The 15948-nt window shown below is 35.5% G+C and overlaps 1 protein-coding gene across 1 annotated transcript in view; it reads right to left on the bottom strand.

Moving 5' to 3' along the window:
- The window catches only part of ntrk3a (neurotrophic tyrosine kinase, receptor, type 3a), a 203515-nt gene that overhangs the window by 114050 nt on the left and 73517 nt on the right, over positions 1–15948 (bottom strand). Inside the window, exon 4 of the mRNA XM_026252909.1 lies at positions 9055–9123. Within this exon, the coding sequence (XP_026108694.1) occupies positions 9055–9123 (69 nt within the window). The remainder of the gene's footprint in view (positions 1–9054; positions 9124–15948) is intronic.

The following is a 15948-nucleotide window of genomic DNA, read 5'->3' as shown; positions in this document are numbered from 1 at the left end:
CCTATATATATTTCTTCATATTTTTTTATGATATATAAAATTGTCATTTAAAAATGTATTTTAGATGATAGTCTGAGAATCTCAATTGCAAAATATAAAGTCAGTTCATTTGCTATAGAAATAAATAGTACATTGACTTAAAAAAAAAAACACTGTATCACTAAAAACTCTGATTAAATTTGCCACATTAAAATATTTTAATTATCTTTATATCTAGACATATTTAAATATGCATATTACAACAATTAATTTGATAAATCCATCACAATAATGTAATTAATACCATCTCTCCTTTTTAAGCAGTCTTTACAAGTTCTCCACAGAAGTTTTATTTTTAAAGGAAATTGACACATAGAGGCACTTACTGTATGCATTTATTTCCTGTTCTAATTTGAACCCTGCTAATTGGCATACTCTCTTCAATTGTTTACATCACAACTTTTTATCCATGCAATTAAAGCCCACATAAGGTTATTCCTTCATCTTGGAAAACATAATTAGTTATATTACTAAACTACCTTGGCTCACTGACAACACTGGGCTAGTTAAATAATCTGATTTAATGGTTAACCGGCTCTGGCTGAAAACCAAGTTGCAGTGTTTTGTTTCATTTATAATTTTTTCATTCATTTCAGACAGCTGTAAATGTGGGAAATAAATGCCTTAAAACAGACTCTCCCCGCAGCATGTTTACTGTCACTATTACTCTTAGTCCTTTTTTTTTTTTTTTAACAGTGATGATCCTTCCAGCAATGAGCCAGACATGAAGTTCGTGTCTGTGGGAGACGCTTTATACAGACGGAGATTAGAGAAAGGTCAACAGAATAAAACGGATTGATGGCACTCGCAGCTGCTAGCCGAGAGGCTAAATGCGGTGGCTGAGTGACTGAGTCTGCAGACTGTGGCGAATACGCTTTTGTGCTTTGGCCGTAAATAGGCTTGTATCATATCATCATCCACCGAGCGGGTAAAGAAGATTTACCATGTGTCGCCTCACACACACTTGAAAGCACTCAGAAACAAGGGGCTAGCTAAATGTGCTAGGTTCCGCACCACTAACCAGCTATTCTATCTTCAGGTAAAGGCTAAAAGCTGGAAAGTGAGGTAAAACCAGTTGTTCTTAACTAGTTTTGTTGTTATTGAGTATGAGGGCATGTCACATTTAGCTAATTTGACTGCTAATGTAGCTAGTGACAGAAGATTTTGCACCAAAATATATCAGCACCAAAAAGAGCATTTAGCATTGATTTTATCTTGCTGCCCATGACGTTTTGAGTATGTAACCTACCAGTCGATATCGACATTTTAAGAAAAAACATTTAAAAAAGCAAACATTACAAAAAAAACACTCCTTCTAAAGACACTAATCTTAAACTGCTTAATAAACAAGGGGGATAGCTAAAGGCACTAGGTTCCACACCGCTAACCAGCTATATCTTCAGCTGAAGGTAAAAAAGATTAAGGTAAAATTAGGTAAAATCATGGCTGTTCTTAACAGGATTTGGATTGTGGAGGATTAGGGCGTCACAACCAGTCTATGTTAGCAGCTGGCTAAGTTCGCTAGCTGCTACCTAGTGACAGATGATTTTGCACCAAAATATATCAACACCAAAAGATAAGACAGTTTACTCCTCTCTTGTTATTTTATTATTAGCATTGTTTTTATCTTGCTGCCCATGTCTTTTGGGTCTGTAACCTACCAGTTTTGGTGAGGTAAGAGTTATGTTTAAAAGAAAAAACATTTAAAATGACAAACACTATGTACAGTACAGTGGTTTTCTAAGGACTAATAAAAAAAAAAAAACTCCTGCTTAACACGCTACTCTTGAAAATGCTCCGAAAACGAGAGGGATAGCTAAAAATGCTAGACATATCAAGGGTTGCTGTGAAGAATTAGCAGACATTTTTAAAAACAAAATCACCTAAAGGGCAAGTTGACGAACATCCAGGCATACTTCACGCTTGCCTTGAGATCATAATCACTGGAGGAAAATAACAAAAAAAGAGGGGTGGGTTTGAGGGGATAAGGTATATCCTGTCAGAGAAATGTTCAATCCAACAGTGACATCCCTGCTGCAGTTGAAGGCCTCGGAATCTTGCGGTTCTTGCGTCAGAAAGTAGATAATTGAGAAAACAGAAAGCTACAGCATTTCCTGATGTCCCTTTTTTGAGCTTATTTACGATGAAAGCTTAATTGGATTTGCGGCAAATAAACATAGATGACACACTTGGCCTACATCCGCTCCTCAGATTAGGCTACTCCACTGGCCTCTGCTGTGTTATCATACAAAGCATACTAATTATGGCCATTCACTCTGAACAATACGAGCTGTGCAAAAGATCTGATTTCAGGACATAATTTTCTTGCTGAATGCAGTTTTCTCCATCTCACTCTATATCTGTCTTGATTACTGCAGTCCTTACTGTTTCTCTTCATCCCTTTTGGGACAGCTAGTTCCCGAGGAGAATGAAAATGTAAATGACACAGTATTGAATCCATTTTTTTTATGCAAGTCAAAAAAAAAAAATGGCCCTGAGGTGTAAAGTCGGTGCCAACGGTGCAATTTTTGCCACTATTTTGCCATCTAAGACAAATTTAAGGGATAGTAAACCAGTCTTTAATCAATACTCTTATTCTCAAGTAGAGGGAGTAATGATTTAATGTCACAATTTTTATGATTTAAAGCTCATAACAGATAAAGTTTTTAGCAAATACACACAATTCCTGAAAACAGTTCTGAATGTGAAAACGCCACTCACTTTCATTCAGAAAATGAACAAATTAAGTCTGTACATTGATTATAAATTAAATGAACTTCATAATATGCCAATTAACTGAAATTAAATCAGTTAAATCAATGTTCACGGAGAAAAGTGTCCAGTGAATGACCTCAGATTCTTGGAGCTCACAAACAAGGGGGCTAGCTAATGGCGGTATGTTCCACCCTGCTAACCAGCAATCCTCAGGCAAAGGTAAAAATATGAAAAATTATATATATATATGTTGTTCTGAACTAGTTTTTGAGGAGTAGTTGTTGAGGAGGAGGGCATGTTGCACAAACTGTCTACGTTATCATATGGTAAGAAAAACACTCCTGCTAAACCTGCTAATGCTCAGAAACAAAGAGGCTAGTCCACTTTCATTTGTGACATGGGTTTCAATAAGAGGCACAGGTGATTGGCACATCCCCTCCATGCTACCTGCAGTGATAAGGAAGTCTTGGAGTGGGCTGCCTTAGCTGTATAGGTCATTCCACTATGTTATGATTACACCCTTGGTCCTGACCCACGGCCGCGCACACACACACACCACCCCTTATCACCTCCCAGCCGTCAAGAAGAAAAACTGACAGCAATTACATGTGTAAGCATACTCGCGCGTGGGTGAGGACAAATATTCGCGTTCACGCTAAGATGCTGTTGCAGGTGTTCGCATCAGTTCTTATAGAGTGACAGTGCTGGCACTGACTGCAGACATTATGTGTGATACCCACAGCCTGCGTCTCAAAATTTGGCAGCACTGTGATGGGTACATACGAGTCTTCCAATAGTGCATATTAAAGTTAAGCAATAATGTGCTTAGACCATTGTACTAGCTATACAGGCCTTTGTGCACATAGTGCTGACTGCTTAGTAGCATTGAATGTGCTTCATATGCCAAAACCACATTTGAAATCACAGGCAGACATGCTTACTGCTTAAACAACAGGCCACTTTATAGAACAAAGCTGAGGATTAGCTTCTCAGATATATAGAGTCAAATCCTTTTAGTCAAGTCTGTCATTGTTCAGTTAAACTATGTCTCCTTTAAATGTTCATACTGTACATAAAATGATTATTTTAAAGTCTAACTTAAATAAAAACGAAGTGTTTGTATCGTTTGCTTTTTTAGAAAAAAAATGCCAGTTAGAGATTTTTTTTCTTTTTTGTATACACACACACACACACACACACACACACACACACACACACACACACACACACACACACACACACACACACACATATATATATATATATATATATATATATATATATATAAAAGACAACAAATAAATCAAACAGAATTAGAATAAAGAGTTAGAGGGTCAAATAAAGACGTAAAATATGTGTTTTTAGCCAAACCATGATTTCCCGATCGGATTAAGTTGGAAAGGTCATTCCACCAGGAGATGAAATAAATAGATAGATAGATAGATAGATAGATAGATAGATAGATAGATAGATAGATAGATAGATAGATAGATAGATAGATAGATAGATAGATAGATAGATAGATAGATAGATAGATAGATAGATAGATAGATAGATAGATAGATAGATAGATGATTTTGGCTCTATGCTGGTTGGACAACAGGAAGCATCTTTCAATTTATCTGTTTTTAATCAACAGATGTGTCCCCAAGTGGAGCGGCTCCATGACGACCAACGGTCTGTCACAGACTGATAACAGAAGCTCTCAAAGTGCATGAACAACGATTAAAAGTGAAATCATTTAAATCACAGGGGGTTTCATATGTGGGTCCTTTGCTTTCTCATCCTGGACATTCATGGTAAAATTTTGTGAAGAAGAAAAAAAAAAGTCTTTTGTATTTTGTTGTTTGATTAATAGCAAAGGTAGGGTAGTCAAATTCAGAAAGGTTATCTACAGCAATCTAGCTTTGAAAGCATAAGATCCCACCCTCCCTGCAAATCACTCTCCAAAGCCACGCCTCCTCCAAAACGCATGAACACACACAGGAAGACCATAGGCTAACCAGCAACATGATGAGATGGTGTTCTTAAAGTGTTGAATGCAATGCTGTCAGATTCCATCATATCTTATTATTCACTGAGAAAACTCTACAGTACAAAGTGAATAGTAAAAATTAATAATGCCTTCCATAGTCTGCAGGAGCTTAATGAAACATGCTGATGACATACAGTAGCATGTCTATGTGAACAGACATATCATTTTGTTTGGACCGAACAGTCTGATTGATCGAACATGTCATTTGTCGCCTTCCACTGGCTATATAGATATTTAGACCACTTATTGATTGCTATGTTTACTTATTGATTGGCACGTGAAGAGACTTTTTAATCAGCATTAACTAAAAATATTTTTGAATCAAATCACCTACCCTGCCTTTAAGCATACGGTCGACAGCAGTCATATTAGACTGCTGTCACTCTAAGAGCTGCATGGATCCAATTTACTGTCACACGCTTACCTTCATTTTTAACTGTTGATGTTCACTGAAGACATAACAAATGAGGGTTTTGGTGAATAATCACCAAGCACCACATTTTGACACTTTTTTGCATGTATTTGACCATTTAGGCAAACATTCCAAGCTAAAAGTTGACTTTCCATGTTCCCTCTCTAAACGCATGGACGGAAATCCTCCTGAGGAACAGCGATATTTCTCTTTTGCGCTTGAAAAATAATGTAATCAACTTCAATAAATCAAGCACATTCCATTATGCAAAAGTCATGTTACATGATTTTACTGATTTGCACGTGAATTGGGCTTTTATGGAGAAACGAAAGCACACCACTGGAAAGGGGGCGGAATGGGGCGCAATAATAATTTTCATCTTGATTACTGTATTTACATAATCATTAGAGGTTGAAATCAAAACTGTATTTCAATTAACTATTCTCTATTGAGAAAATGATTTTTAATGATAAACTATAAACATTTGAAGATAGATTTAATATAGGCTCACAGATTGTTAAACGATGGTCTGTGTTTCTTTTTAAGACAGTGTGATTTCAAATAAATTAAAAAAAAAATAACTTTTTATTGGCTAACAGAACAACTGTACAATATAGTGTTTAAGTAAATCAAATGTATTTAAATATTTCTAATCAAGAAAAAATAAGATACAACCAATAGCTTCCAAAATATGTTTAACAGAGGGATTAGACCGCACAAAACCAATGAGAAATGAAAACAGCAGGAGGCTTACAGATGGCATTTTTGCTAGTATTACACAACAGTGCACATATGGAATATGGTTGTGTTGTCCCTCTAGAGAGGGTGTCTCACAATCATCATCGCTTCATGGCTCTGGTATTACCCATATGACCTGCGTTATGTCACATAAAATTAATTTACCCTCAGACTAATCACATGATAAGCGCAGCTGTGAATGCAAGGAAATTTGTCATTTCCGTTTGACCTGCAGAACTCGAAGAAATCAAAAAGGAGCCCAAATGTCATAATTTTGATGCTAACCGCACATTTAAGTTACTTGACTAGACAAATATGATAACTAGAAGGCCACATCTTGCATGCAGCTAAAATTAGGAGAGTTGCCCAGTTAGATGCACAGTACATGGCCACATGCTTTTGTTAGCACTTTTTCTTTTTCTAAGAACAACACATGTTCGATATCTGTCAGGAAATCCAAAAGTACTCCTCTCCTTGGAGTATCTCCAAAGGACATGCTAACCCTGCAGAGAAGATGGGCCACCTCAGAGGAACTGTCCTGCTTCCCTGGCTTAAAATATCACGTTTAGTCAGGCGCACACAGGCACACCGAGACGCAGATGCCTGTATGGATAAAGCCCTATGCACTCAGCTGATTAATGTTTGCACATTGGACAGGACTGTGATGGCACCTTCCCTATAATTATGAAATTGCTTTACTTGATTTGCGATAATCCTGAGACAAGGGCCCAACAAATTACTACCACTGCCAAATGACTATTTTCGCACACCAAATAAACATCAACATGTTCAAAACTTCTTAACCAATTATTTAAAGCTCATAATATAGATGATCTACATGAAAGTCTACACTGAATTGTATAATGCACATCACATCATAAACAAACTATAAATAGTCTTTTTACAAAGTTACGCTAATACAATACTTAAAATATTATGTATGAAATTATTTTGAAACTGTTATTTTAGTGTCACTGAGACAAATTGTTTATTAATATTATAATACAATTTTTTATACTATAAATTATTTTATTTTATTTTTTAATTTAAATGTTAAAATTTTTTACTTCAGTTTTAGTTATTTTACATACAATTTTTGTTAAAAATGTAATTTAAATTTACTATAATAAGCCTAAGTAAACATTATCGGGAAATGTACACTTATAGTTTTAGTTTTATTAATTTATCTTTTTTTTTTTTTTTTTATAGATTTAATTGTATGTTATATTTTGCTTTTTGTTTTGTTTTATGCCATACCATCAAGGATTATTTTCATGATTAAATCTAACAATTAATTTGTAATAACCCAATAAATTCATTAAATATTTCCTTTTGTTTGGGATTTAAGACAAGTCTGGGGCTGTCCTAAATTTAAGAAGTTATTTGCGATGATTTTTAAGAAGATTATTTTTTTGAATTCTTCTTGACTTAAGAACAATCTTAAGAAAATATTTTAAGACTATTCTTAAAAAGGATCTTTCAAGAACAGAGTCAAAACTGTTTACAAAATTAGCTAGATAAACAAATTAATAATTAATTATATTAAAATAATACGACAAACATTATAAATAACTGATCAATAGATTTAATTCTGTCTGAGTTTGTTTAGGTGCAAAAAAAAAAAAAATAATAGTAGTTTTACTGTTGTTAGTTCCTAAATATTCTTTAGATAACATGAATTTATTGTCCAAAGACATTAAAACAGCAAAGCTTCAGGTTTTTGCTATGTGATCAGGAACAGAGCAGGGGCCAGATTAACAAAACATTCTTAAGAAGAAATTTCTTCTTAATTGCCATTTTCTTATTATTTTTTACTAAAAATTTATAATATGTTGTATCCCCGAGAAATCTTAAAGAATAGTCTTACAATTTGTTCTTAAAAATTGTTCTTAAGACAAAACTTAAGACTTCAAATTCTTGAAAATAATCTTCTTAAAAATCATCGCAAATTAGAGGACAGTCCCAGACTGGTCTTAAATCCCAAACAGAAGAAATTATTTAATGAATTTACTGGGTTATTTCAAATTATATTTAAGCATTACAACAACACTAGCTACATTAAAAATTGCAGGATTATTAAAAGGGATGTGTTTAAGTTGTGCTGAAGTGCCAGACTGATAATGTAAACAATGACCGATCATGTATAGCATATATGTATCGCAATTTTAGCTGACTTCAAAACTCAGTAGCAGCTTTAAAACGTTTCAGATAGGGAGCTTTAGTTCAGTCTTTGGCAGTATTCAGTGTTTATGAATGCGCAGGACGCGTTTGCTGTAGAGGCGTGGATACACATACCGGTAGTGTTCACTCGCATGAGAGCACAAAAACACAGCACAGAAATTAATGAAAAAAAGTCTGAGTTTATTACATGAGAAATGTATTCACTCCGATAAAGACTGTCATTTTTTTAAAGAAAAAAATTAAGATGATCTTAAGAATATATTTGAGAACTTAAGAATTTTTCAAAAATTGCACTTCAGTTCATTCTTACAAACTTCTTGAAATTAATCATAAGAAATTTCTTAACTTACTTCTTAAGTATATTTTCGTGAATCTGGCCCCAGATGTAAATGCCCTTTCATACTGATTCGTTATGGATAGCAAATAGCATGCAAATGTATTGTGCTTTCCCAATCAGGTCTCAATCAATCTGAAGTGACGAAGTGTAAACAACAAACAACAACAGAAAACATCCAAAAGCCAAAACGCTAATAAATAACAATGATTTAGTTATAAAAACTCAATAGTGCAAAAATCTGTGTCATTTTGAAAATCATCCGGTTAGTTAATGACATGTATTCCAACAAACACTGAACACTATTAACAGCAATGATTATGTTGCTATTAAACCTACAGAAAAATTTGGTAGTTTTATATGTTGGTTCAAGGTTGGATTCACCTGAGATTGTCTTAATGATACTGACATGATGCAAAGACGCAAACTAGCATGAAGGATGGGTTTAAAACATCTATGGACTGATAAAATCACATTTAATGCACAAGCAAGGCTTATATTCGCTCAAACCTGCATGGTGTCCATCAGCCAGTTAACCACAGTGAAAAATCAATAAAGGCTGGAGAATATAGAGAAAGAACAAAAACACATTTAACTTACAGCTCGAAAAGTTGGAGATTCTGAAAGAGTTGCCATGAGAGAGTTGTCAGAGGGTTCCCAGACAAGTTTCTGCAGAGGAGAAAAAGAGAGAAAGAGAGAGAGAGAGAGAATGTTTAATGATTTAACACTGACTATTTGCGACAAGGTGATAAAGAAAAACACAGGGGAGGCAAACAACGGCAGTGCGGCGACCCACCCAAAGTAAAGGGAATAAGTGCAGCAGTAAGGCACCTTGCAGCCTCGCCAATCCAATAAACAGAGACTTGGTCATTTTCAAGACAACAAATTAAATCGAGGAGAAGGAGGCCTGGACCCTTAAAAGCCACTAAACTCAATACAGTGCCAAATGACTGTGAAGCAGATAAGGCATGTTTTCAGAACAGGGCTTTTAGATGTGGGAGGCCGTGATGGAAGAAGCATTTCTCCAAAATGGAAGTAGGGTCTCTAAATGATGTTTGTGTCAAGTCCGGTAACTAATACAGTGTTACGTGTACAAACACATTTCAAGTTTTCACCGAAGGCCTTCTTAAGGGTTGGAGTTAAACTAAAAGTAAACACCTTTTTCTTGCATACTTAAAAAACATGCACAAATACACATGGCCTTTTGGGACGGCAGCAAGCAACGCCTCTCCTGGGGCTGAAACAAAAACCCTGGAGCCTCACTAACAGGCCTTCATTATCAATATTTATTGAATACTTCAGATCACTTAATACCCCAACACTGGCCTGCACAGATCCTATCAGGAGCAGTTGACAGATAATCAATGTGCCCAGATGCATCCTTTCGCCCCAGTACAGCCCAGGGGACCGGAGTCTGCAGGATGGCCATCCCTGACCCGTTCCTTCACCTGCATTTTATCACTGACAGCAAAACAAAAGATCATTACAGCTAACCAGAAAAACTGTACAGAGAACAATAGAAGTCGAGCCCTATCAGCCTACATGCAGAACTGGGCCTATATAACCAAGTTAATTTATGACAACATGAAATCCAAACGAATGATTTTTACTTATGCTATTCTGCACAAAGTGTAAAAACTTTAGTATTTTACACTGTAAAAGTAAATAAATAAATATTTCAAAATGACTGTTTTGCTGTATTTTGATCAAATACATGAAGCCTTGGTGAGTCGTCTTTCCTTTTTTTTTTTTTTACAAATTAAAACGTTTGAGCATAATATTTTTATAAAAATAAGCCAAGTAAATGTTTCATTAAATACGGTTTCATTCAAAAATAAATCAAGTTTAGCAAGTTCAAGGATTTGTAAATTATGTTACTAAACAAATAAAAAACATTTTCTACATTTTAACTACATTATTTTCTTTTAAGAACCAAAAAGAGTTTTCAGAACACCACAGAATAACAATTTTTTCATTCTTTGAATGAAGAATCTAAAATATTTTCTACTGCAATTGAACATATGCACTTGGAATGGTTCCACTTATTATTGTAAAATTTCTTCATTACATTACTATTGTCTACCTTTTTTCTGACCCTTACTACTATGTCTATGATATAAAATACAGTATAAATGACCTCCATTATGACTGAACTAAATAGCAGCTGTCTATTAACTATTACAGAAGTTACATATAAACAAACAACATAGCATAATATAGACATAATATTAGCCAGGAAGGTAGACATTATATTTTTTTCCTGCATTTAACATATTCCTGAACTGTTCTTAAAATAACAACCCCGGCATGCATATTTGTGTAACCAATAAAGACATAATAGGAAAATACAGAGCTTAAAGGGCCCTTTTGGCATATCATGGTACAAAGTTGTAAACAAGGTGTGCTTCCTAGAGAGTTCTTGAAAGGAACAGAGTGAAACGAAAACACCCACTTGTTGGATACGTTGAAGACAAAGTCGCTTCTACATGCTAATGTGCCTAATCTGAATCTGTTTAGCGGGTCCCTAGCATGGCGCATAAGGAATCTCCAGCAGCAAAAATAAATAAATAAATAAATAACATGCTTGCTGATCTGACTTGTTGCCATAGCAACTTCAGCCTGTGAATCCTCACACTTTCTTTTCTCCCCATTTCCTGTGTCGCAGGATGAGAGGCAGGAACCAGCTAACCAGTGAAGGAGAGTATAAGCGCAGCTGTGAATTCAAGAAAATTTGTCATTTCCATCTGACCTGCAGAACATGAAGGACCCAAAAGGGAGCCTAAATGTCATAATATGATGCTAACCACAGATTTAATTTCTAAATAAGTTACATTTTTTTACCAAAGTGTCACTAGGTACTTGACTCGACAAATATGCTAATTAGAAGGCCATGTCTTGCATGCAGCAAAAATCTGGATAGTTTCCCACTAGGACAAGGAGAAAATGTAGCTATAAATTGACAAACAAAATAACCTTCGGTTCTTCAAACGAAAGCTTCTCTGTAACACACCTACTCCTGCTCTGCTTGCCCTCAGTATTTTAATCACCTCATTAAATTGATAATGAGATTATTAAGGTGGCCTCCACAGGGACACACAAGGGCTCCATATTTTGGTGGGGACATTACTATTCTAAGCACACAATAGAAGAGTTCATCTGGACAGTGGGCTTTAAAGGAAGGGTATGGGGGATCAGGACGACTAAACCCAAAGTACTCTGTCAAGGCTTGATTCCACCTACACCCTCACAAAGTAACAAATTTGCAATGGAAAAATGACTTTCAAGGACTTCAACAGCTGGGAGAACTGGACCATGAAACAGAAGATTCTGAATATTGCATATTGAAGAAGCAGTTTCCAGTTTGACTTATTAATAGAGCTATAAGTGATTTTACTGTTTTTAAAAACAGTTGAGGAGAGAGATATATGAAACTCCAAAACAAAAAAAAACAAAACTAAACTAAAAAAAAAATACTTTGAAACTACATTGCTAAATACACAAATATTAAATACAAAATACAGAATACAAAATACCTGAATTATTCAATATTTTTTAACATTTCCAAAATCTTTCAGAAAGACAAGTTAAACTCAAATTCAATTGTTACCTGCAAACTCAACAATTATACAAAAGTTATTGTATTTCAAATATTTAATAATAATAATACATTAATAGTAGTAGTAGTATTTATTTATTTATCAGAAATGTAAACTTATCAGTAACTTTAAGCAAAACATTTGGTTGGGCTGAATAAAAATTACAAAAATGAATAAACAAACAAACAAATAAATAATATTTTTATATAGATAGATAGATAGATAGATAGATAGATAGATAGATAGATAGATAGATAGATATACTAATAAATGTTTCTATTAACATTATTATTCTTAAATAATTACTTAATAAATATAAATATTACAATATAAGGAAAATGCTTGAACTGAAAATAATAATAAAAATCACAGTACAGTATTTCTGTAACAGGGTTGCTGTGAATATAAATTTTAGAAAATAATTAAAAAAAAAAATAGAGAAGCAAAAAGAACACTGATGATAAATCTTGTTCAAAATATTTTGTTAACAAAAATCCTCTGAAGGTTAAGGTTTCACTAACTATAAATAAAAATAAATAATAGATTCAGTTCGGGTTCTATTTTGTTGGTTATTCATGGAGAATCCATTTATTCAGAAGCAGAAATATTCACCTCTGCGTTCATGTTTTTATTCTGATCAGTTGTAATTCAGTGAGAATACGACATAGATTTCCAAAGAAAGGAAAATAATCACACACGCCGTTAGTTTGAAAATAGAGCACAATAAACAAAGATGTGTGTGAACCGTCTTACTCCCTTGAGGGAATTTAGCTCCCAAATAAACCCTTTCAGATCGTCGCAGACTATCAATTACGGTAATGACTTTCAGAGAGGAACGAGGCTTGGGTGATTGGAGAATGAGACCAGGAGCGTCTTTAAATGTTTCCTGTTAGCTGGATAACAGCTCTACGTGTATATGTTTACACGCCTACGTGTACTTGATGTGCATGTAAAGGCGGAGGGGGTCTCTCCGTGTGCACTTGCATACGAATGATGTCATTACCGTGTCATCTATTTAGAGTCAGGCACATGTGGGATGTGGGAAGGAGGGTTAAGGGCCTTATTGAGACAGATCATTCACCCGCATTAGCATAGAGAGAGAGGAATTATTGAGTCCCTCTGAAAGCTTCATTAGCTACTAACCAGACATTGTGCTCGCCAAGCACATGCTTCTGTGCGCTCGTTTCTGCAGTTCTTGGGTGTGTGACGATCAAACTCTGTGACGATGATGACGACAAACACGTCAACAGAAACGCATGACATGAAGGCCTTTTCATAAAGCACCACAAACACATAAAAGCAGACTCAGGCTTCACTTGTCTGCAGCATAGCGAAGCTGCCCAAACTGCCGTCCAGATTCAGGAAGTGTCCTTTTCAAAGGTCAAACTTCGTTACAGTCAGAAGAAATGTCAGCTAAAATTGGATTAGGAGAAGAGGCAATAAAGAATTAAATAATCAAATCACACATCAAACATGACATGCAGCCTAAATACAAAGGTTGAGATTGTCATTAAAGATGGAAATAGACAATATCTTTCTGAGAGTACGTTCAGAAAGCCAACTTAACAGATATTTACCCTGATAGGAGCAAATAAATTTGTTTGTTAAATTGACTGTGTCAGTAACTAGTCTATGGCAAGCTAACCGAGAAATAGCTAAGATGCTAAGCTACAAAACAGAAAAATCAGCTAAGCCAATAATTATTTTTTTTACTATTGTTGAATGTATTAGATACTCAAGACAAAAGCAAACACTTAATGGAAAAGAACACTGAAAACTAGCTAAGCTACCAATTTGTGTACATTAACATTAGCTAAATTCTTGAAATCTAGCTTTTAGAGAAGCTGCAATAAAAACAGCATGGCTAAAGTAGCTTGTTACATTCAAAACACCTGAAAATAATCATGATCTGTAGAAAACTAGCAAACGAAACAAAACAAAAAAAAACATTCAATAGAAATGTGTTGACTATGATAAAGAAAGAGTGGTCAAAAATGAAAACTACTGAATATTGAGCAATACTACCACCTAGTTACTTGAAATGTAGCTTGAAATGTAGAAATGTAGCCTTAACCAAGTCCATCTAAGAAGAAATATAAAAAATACTTAGTCGAAAAGTGGGGCTAAATTTGAAACCATTAGATGAAGTAAACGTTTACTACTTTATATTTCATATTTTATATTTCATATAAGTCTTATGACCAAATGGTGTCAGAAAATACAGGAATAAAAGTGTCCCACTGCATAAATCTCAGTAATTAAATTCCAAATCTCTGATTAACACCTCAATTAAATGAGAACATCTTTGTGTAGCTGGAAAAGGGAGCAGACACAATGAAATGCAGCAAAAAGACACATTATTTTACCTCCTTTTCTGCACGCATATCGCCACCGTACAGCTGTGTCTAATTAGCCACAATATTCACGACATCTGCGCCTCCATGAATGGCCATGGTGTGGTTTTGGCATTTACACACATCCTGACGTATAAGACTCGCAAAGAAATGACACAGAGCTGTACTCTCAATGCCCGAAAGCATTTGGTAAGCTGCTCTGGAATGGCAGCGCCTCATCAATAATACACGCCGAAGGAGTCACGGAGAAGGCAAGGGCTAAACGGCCATAAAACGGCAATTAGATACATAGCCTGCAGTCGCAGGTAAGGTAACTATGCATGAAGGGGTAACCGAGGGCCGGGGGCAGGCCCTGAGCTTCCCTCAGCCAGCCAACAGACCATGGGAAAGGCTTCTCTACCTGTAAACACAGACAACAGGTGTCACTCCCTCAGGAGGAGAGTGTTATCTGTGGGACGCCGCAGATGCTAGACAAGCACCAGAACGAGTTTGGCAGTCCTGATGAGAAAGCATCTTTTATATCAGACACCTGAGAGACAGTAATTGCCGCTGTGGAGTTCTTGCAAGACCGTGATGCCTTTCGCGACCTCAAATAAACCTTGAAGGCCATAAAAGGCAGGTCTTCCAGCCCTACTGTCTTGTAAACTCATATTTTGTTCACAGTTTTGAAGGATAACTGGCATTTGGCTTCACATACAACAGAGTTGCTTGGAAATGAGCAGCAAACAAACCCCCACCTATACCACACAGTCCTATCAAAAATAAATAAGTCTGTATGAATATTTCACCGGCTTCTCTGTGACTATTAGACCAATACACATTCATCAAATGCATCTTCAAGGTCAGAGTTTCTTCTCCAAGGCAAAGCTGGCCTTCCTTCCCACACATGGATATTCAAATCCCCTCTGTCAGCAATGTATCGCTCTGTTTGCTTTGTTCAGACTGGTTTTTACGGCTGCCTCATCCTCCACGCTTGTCTGCTTTGTACAGCTGTCAGTTATTCATGGCTTTTTGCACTGTCCCAGATACTGTAAGCCTGCTTTAAATGCTAATTCACCCAGCTTTAAACCTCAGCAATAAAAATAAATTAAAAGATAAATAAATAAATAGCCTACATACAGTTAAATGTGGATATATGCTTAGCAAATCACTCTTTGGGGACTTTAAAATAACAAGAGTTTTAAAATAACAGATTTATCATTTTGCCATTTTGCCATTTATGTCAACTGTTAAAGGCAAGTCATCATGTAGAGTATGAAATATGGGGTCTAACCTCCTTTCTCTCTCTATAAAAAATATATATAGTTGTATTTGTACGAGCAGGTTTAGGTTTCAAGAAAATCTTTAAAAGTGAATTATTGGTAAGTGGGTAACTGGTAATCTCTGTACCAATAGAGGCACAAAAAAGATTTACAAACATAACAGATTTTCCTGAACCTGACCCTGACTGCCATTGGGCATCCAAAATGGGTAGCCCCGTCCCAAACTCACTCCATTGATGGATCCAGTGTTGCTCGCTGGGTTTAGTCAGAATGCTCAAACAA

Source organism: Carassius auratus, unplaced genomic scaffold, assembly GCF_003368295.1.
Source record: "Carassius auratus strain Wakin unplaced genomic scaffold, ASM336829v1 scaf_tig00032278, whole genome shotgun sequence".
Taxonomy (NCBI): domain Eukaryota; kingdom Metazoa; phylum Chordata; class Actinopteri; order Cypriniformes; family Cyprinidae; genus Carassius; species Carassius auratus.
This window is presented reverse-complemented; position numbering and strand designations above follow the sequence as displayed.